Source organism: Leopardus geoffroyi, chromosome D2, assembly GCF_018350155.1.
Source record: "Leopardus geoffroyi isolate Oge1 chromosome D2, O.geoffroyi_Oge1_pat1.0, whole genome shotgun sequence".
In the NCBI taxonomy this organism is placed as follows: domain Eukaryota; kingdom Metazoa; phylum Chordata; class Mammalia; order Carnivora; family Felidae; genus Leopardus; species Leopardus geoffroyi.
Window position 1 is genome coordinate 43,030,438 of NC_059334.1, and position 3,915 is coordinate 43,034,352.

The 3,915-nt window shown below is 41.7% G+C and overlaps 1 protein-coding gene across 1 annotated transcript; it reads left to right on the forward strand.

Moving 5' to 3' along the window:
• The first annotated feature begins 1,524 nt into the window (after nucleotides 1–1,524).
• On the forward strand, nucleotides 1,525–2,667 carry LOC123576690 (high mobility group protein B3-like). Its single transcript, XM_045437872.1, has one exon. The coding sequence runs from the start codon at nucleotides 1,665–1,667 to the stop codon at nucleotides 2,247–2,249; it is 585 nt and encodes a 194-aa protein (XP_045293828.1). The 5' UTR covers nucleotides 1,525–1,664; the 3' UTR covers nucleotides 2,250–2,667.
• The last annotated feature ends 1,248 nt before the right edge of the window (nucleotides 2,668–3,915 follow it).

The window sequence follows — 3,915 nt, forward strand, 5'->3', positions numbered from 1 at the left end:
TCTAATCCAGCTCACAGATTGGCTTGCAAATGCACTTTGTCACAGCTCTGCACATTTCCCCTGGAATTCAGAGCTATTTCTTTGTGCTCTTGCTGAGTATTCATGCAGATATTGGCTCTATTACCTGGATTCCCAGTCAGACCCAGGCAGCCATGGCTGCAGTGTTTCTGCCTCAACAAAGCAGGTTGATGGCCACTTGCATTAATCATACCTATAACCTGATAGCCAGTTATAATCCTTCATATAAATCCTTCATTGGAGATGCCCCCAATCCAGCCTGATGTTCTACCTCTGGTTCCCTCTGCCAGAGCCTGCATGGCTGGGGTGGGATGAAGTGATTTTCTCCCACTCATCAGCTTGACAGAAGTCAATCAGCTTCTCAGGAGAGGTCTAAGTATAGTAGTTTAAGCAAATTGTAGGACAACCTCCAGTGTCTTTTCCAACCCCAAATCCAAGAGAATTACTCTGCCAGGAGTCCCCCTCCACTCTTTAATATTTCCAGATAGTAGGAATTCTATCAAACTTGGGAAGCCCACTCTGACCATAGCTAAGAAACAATGCACTTATTCCAATGTCCCATCACTTCTACTCTGATCATGTGCAAAATAACCATGAGGAAATAGAAGTAAACAGAAATGAAAACACTGACCACAAAGTTTTATTTAGGAATAACGATGATCAAAAAAGGAAGGGAAAGTGAAGAAGCCCAACACCTGAAATGGATCTCCTATCAAAAATAATTTTTTTTAGAAAGTTATACACAATTATGCGTTATCAGGTAACTAAGAACTAAGAACAGTATCATAAACCATAAAACTCAAAGAATTAGAAGCAATAAATAGCATTAGAGCTAAAGAAAAACAGATTATTGGACTATCCACTCAAATTGTGAGAGAAGAAAATATTAAGAGGAATATTTGATTTCTTGAATAACTATCACATAGGGCAGCTGGAATAGAATACTGAAAGATAGAATTGAAGAAAATGGCTATTGAATAAACATTGAAAATTAGAGTGATTTACTGGTTCTGGGTAAATTATGATACAGAAGTCAGCAAAATATAGAATAATTAGGTCCTTCTCTTAAGAAAAAATGAGCCAATATTATAACATCGAGCCAAATTTTCACTTATGTGCAACAGCAATGAAGGTATTCTTGACATGAAAAGCTGCATAACAATGAAGAGGTTATTCTCAGTAAAAGCCATAGTAACTAATACTCACTGAGCACAGCCCTACTGGCCCCAATCTGTGCCAGTCATTTCTCTATGACCCATCATGTACTAACCCATTCTATCCTCACAATCTAGCAGGTAGGTACTCTAATATTATTATTTGGGGCACACAGGTTAAATAATCTCCCCAGTGGGATACAGCAAGTTAGTGGTAGAGCCAGGATTTGAACCCAGTCATCAGATTCAAATCCCAAGGTTTGAACCACTGTCTGATGCTGAATCTGAAGGTGGACAGCATGACATCCAGCACAGTGGTTGTTATGGGTTCGGGTTGACCATCAGACCCGGGAGACACGATGGGCTTCCACCAAACACTAAACTGGAAAGTTTATCGAAGGACGCGGGACAAGAAATGCAGCAGATACTCATCTTCAACTCACTGGAAGAAGGCCCAGCAGGCTGCCCAGACTAGCGAACAATACAGTCAGGATGGCTAAAGGTGATCCCAAGAAACCAAAGGGCAAGATGTCTGCTTATGCCTTCTTTGTGCAGACATGCAGAGAAGAACGTAAGAAAAACCCAGAGGTCCCTGTCAATTTTGCAGAATTTTCCAAGAAGTGCTCTGAGAGGTCGAAGACAATGTCTGGGAAAGAGAAGTCTAAATTTGATGAAATGACAAAGGCAGACAAAGTGCGCTATGATCAGGAAATGAAGGATTATGGACCAGCTAAGGGAGGCAAGAAGAACAACCCTAATGCCCCCAAAAGGCCACCATCTGGATTCTTCCTGTTCTGTTCAGAATTCCACCCCAGGATCAAATCTACAAACCCTGGTATCTCCATTGGAGACGTGGCAAAGAAGCTGGGCAAGTTGTGGAGTAACTTAAGTGACAGTGAAAAGCAGCCTTACAACAACAAGGCAGCGAAGCTGAAGGAGAAGTATGAGAAGGATGTCGCTGACTATAAGTCTAAAGGAAAGTTTGATGGTGCAAAGGGTCCTGCAAAAGTTGCCCAGAAAAAGGTGGAAGAGGAAGATGAAGATGAGGAGGAAGAAGAGGAGGAGGAGGATGAATAAAAAAAAAAAAACTGTTTATCTGCCTCCTTGTGAATACCTTAGAGTAGGGAGTGCCGTCATTGACACCTCTCTTATTTGAGGCGTGTCTGTTGCCCTCGTTAGGTTTAATTACACAATTGGGTCATGGTCATATTGTAGTCTCTTCAGAGTGCTCTAGAAATTGTCAGTGGTTTACATGAAGCCGCCATGGGGGTCTGGAGCACCCTGAAACTGTATCAAAGTTGTACATATCTCCAAACATTTTTAAAACGAAAAGGCTCTCGTGTTCTCCTCACTCTGTGCACTTTGCTGTTGGTGTGACAAGGCATTTAAAGATGTTTCTGGCATTTTCTTTTTTGAATTTGTAAGGTGGTGTTAACTCTATGGTTATTGGCTAGAAATCCTGAGTTCTCAACTGTACATATCTATAGTTTGTAAATAAAAAAAACAAAAAACAAAAAAAAACAAAAAAACAAAAAAAGGACAGAACCACCGAGACAAAATCTTGATTGATGCTCCTTGCGTGGCTTGAGGCTGTGAGGAAAATGACTTTCGGAGGGGCTGTAGCTCAGGGCATGCACTGTGAGGATGGGCCTGTGGACACTGCAGTGGGCATCTGTTTAGCTTCAAGTTGTCTTGTTTCTGTATATAGTGACCTAGCATTCTGCTGGCATTCTTAGCTGTGGAAAAGGGGGGGGGGGGGGTCAGCTGGCATGAGAAGTGTTTGGATCTTTTTTAGGTAAGTGCGGTAGTTTTAAACTGTTTTGAAACAAACCGTAGAACCCTTCATTGTCAGCAAAGCTAAGAGCCACTGCATCAATGAGAGTTCAAGAACCTTCTGTACTAAACACAATTTGCAATGTTGTTATTTTTTTGTATGTTTAGAATGCTGGAATGTTTTTGAAGTTAAATAAACAGTATTTAAAAAAAAAAAAGGCCCAGCAGCTATCTTCACGTCTCATTTACATGACACAAGTACCATTGCCCCAGACAATGGCTAAAAGCTGTGTAGAAGTTACCTTGACACAGAGCCGCAGCCTCAGTTTCTCACCCATCTTTCTACTCACCTAGGCTGAGGCCTGCATGCCAACTCACAGGCACAGTCCCCCACAGCAGCAAAGACAGCTACAACATTCCACATTTAACCTGTTTGGTTTTTAAGACAATCATGCTCGGAGAAGACAAGCTCCGAGGTCATTCTCGCAGGGAGGCATAGACCCACCCAGGCCAGAGATGATCTCTTTGTTACAGCTAAGTACTTTGTATAAGGGAAATTGGAGTTTTTAGGGTTTTTTTTTTTTTTTTTTTTTTTTACATTTGAGACAAAGATAGCATGAATGGGGGAGGGGCAGAGAGAGGTGGAAAAAGAATCCCAAGCAGACTCCACACTTTCAGTGTAGAGCCCAATACGGAGCTTGAACTCAACGAAACCGCAAGATCGTGACCTGAGCCGAAACCAAGAGTCGACACTTAACTGACTAAGCCACCTAGGGGTCACGGGAATTTGGAGCTTCTTGTAGAATGCATAATTGCTCAGTTCATTGTTCTCACATCATATGAATCCATTTTCGGCTTCAAATGTAAAAACAAATCCCAAAGAGAAGGAACAGGAAGAGTCAGGTGTCTATTCCAATTATACAGACCAAATCCTTTCTCTAGGTAGCACTCCTTCTAATGGTACCATGGA

Bases quoted from the DNA above. Each gene is read 5' to 3' on its own strand.
- LOC123576690 (XM_045437872.1), top strand. From the start codon at position 1,665: ATGGCTAAAGGTGATCCCAAGAAACCAAAGGGCAAGATGTCTGCTTAT.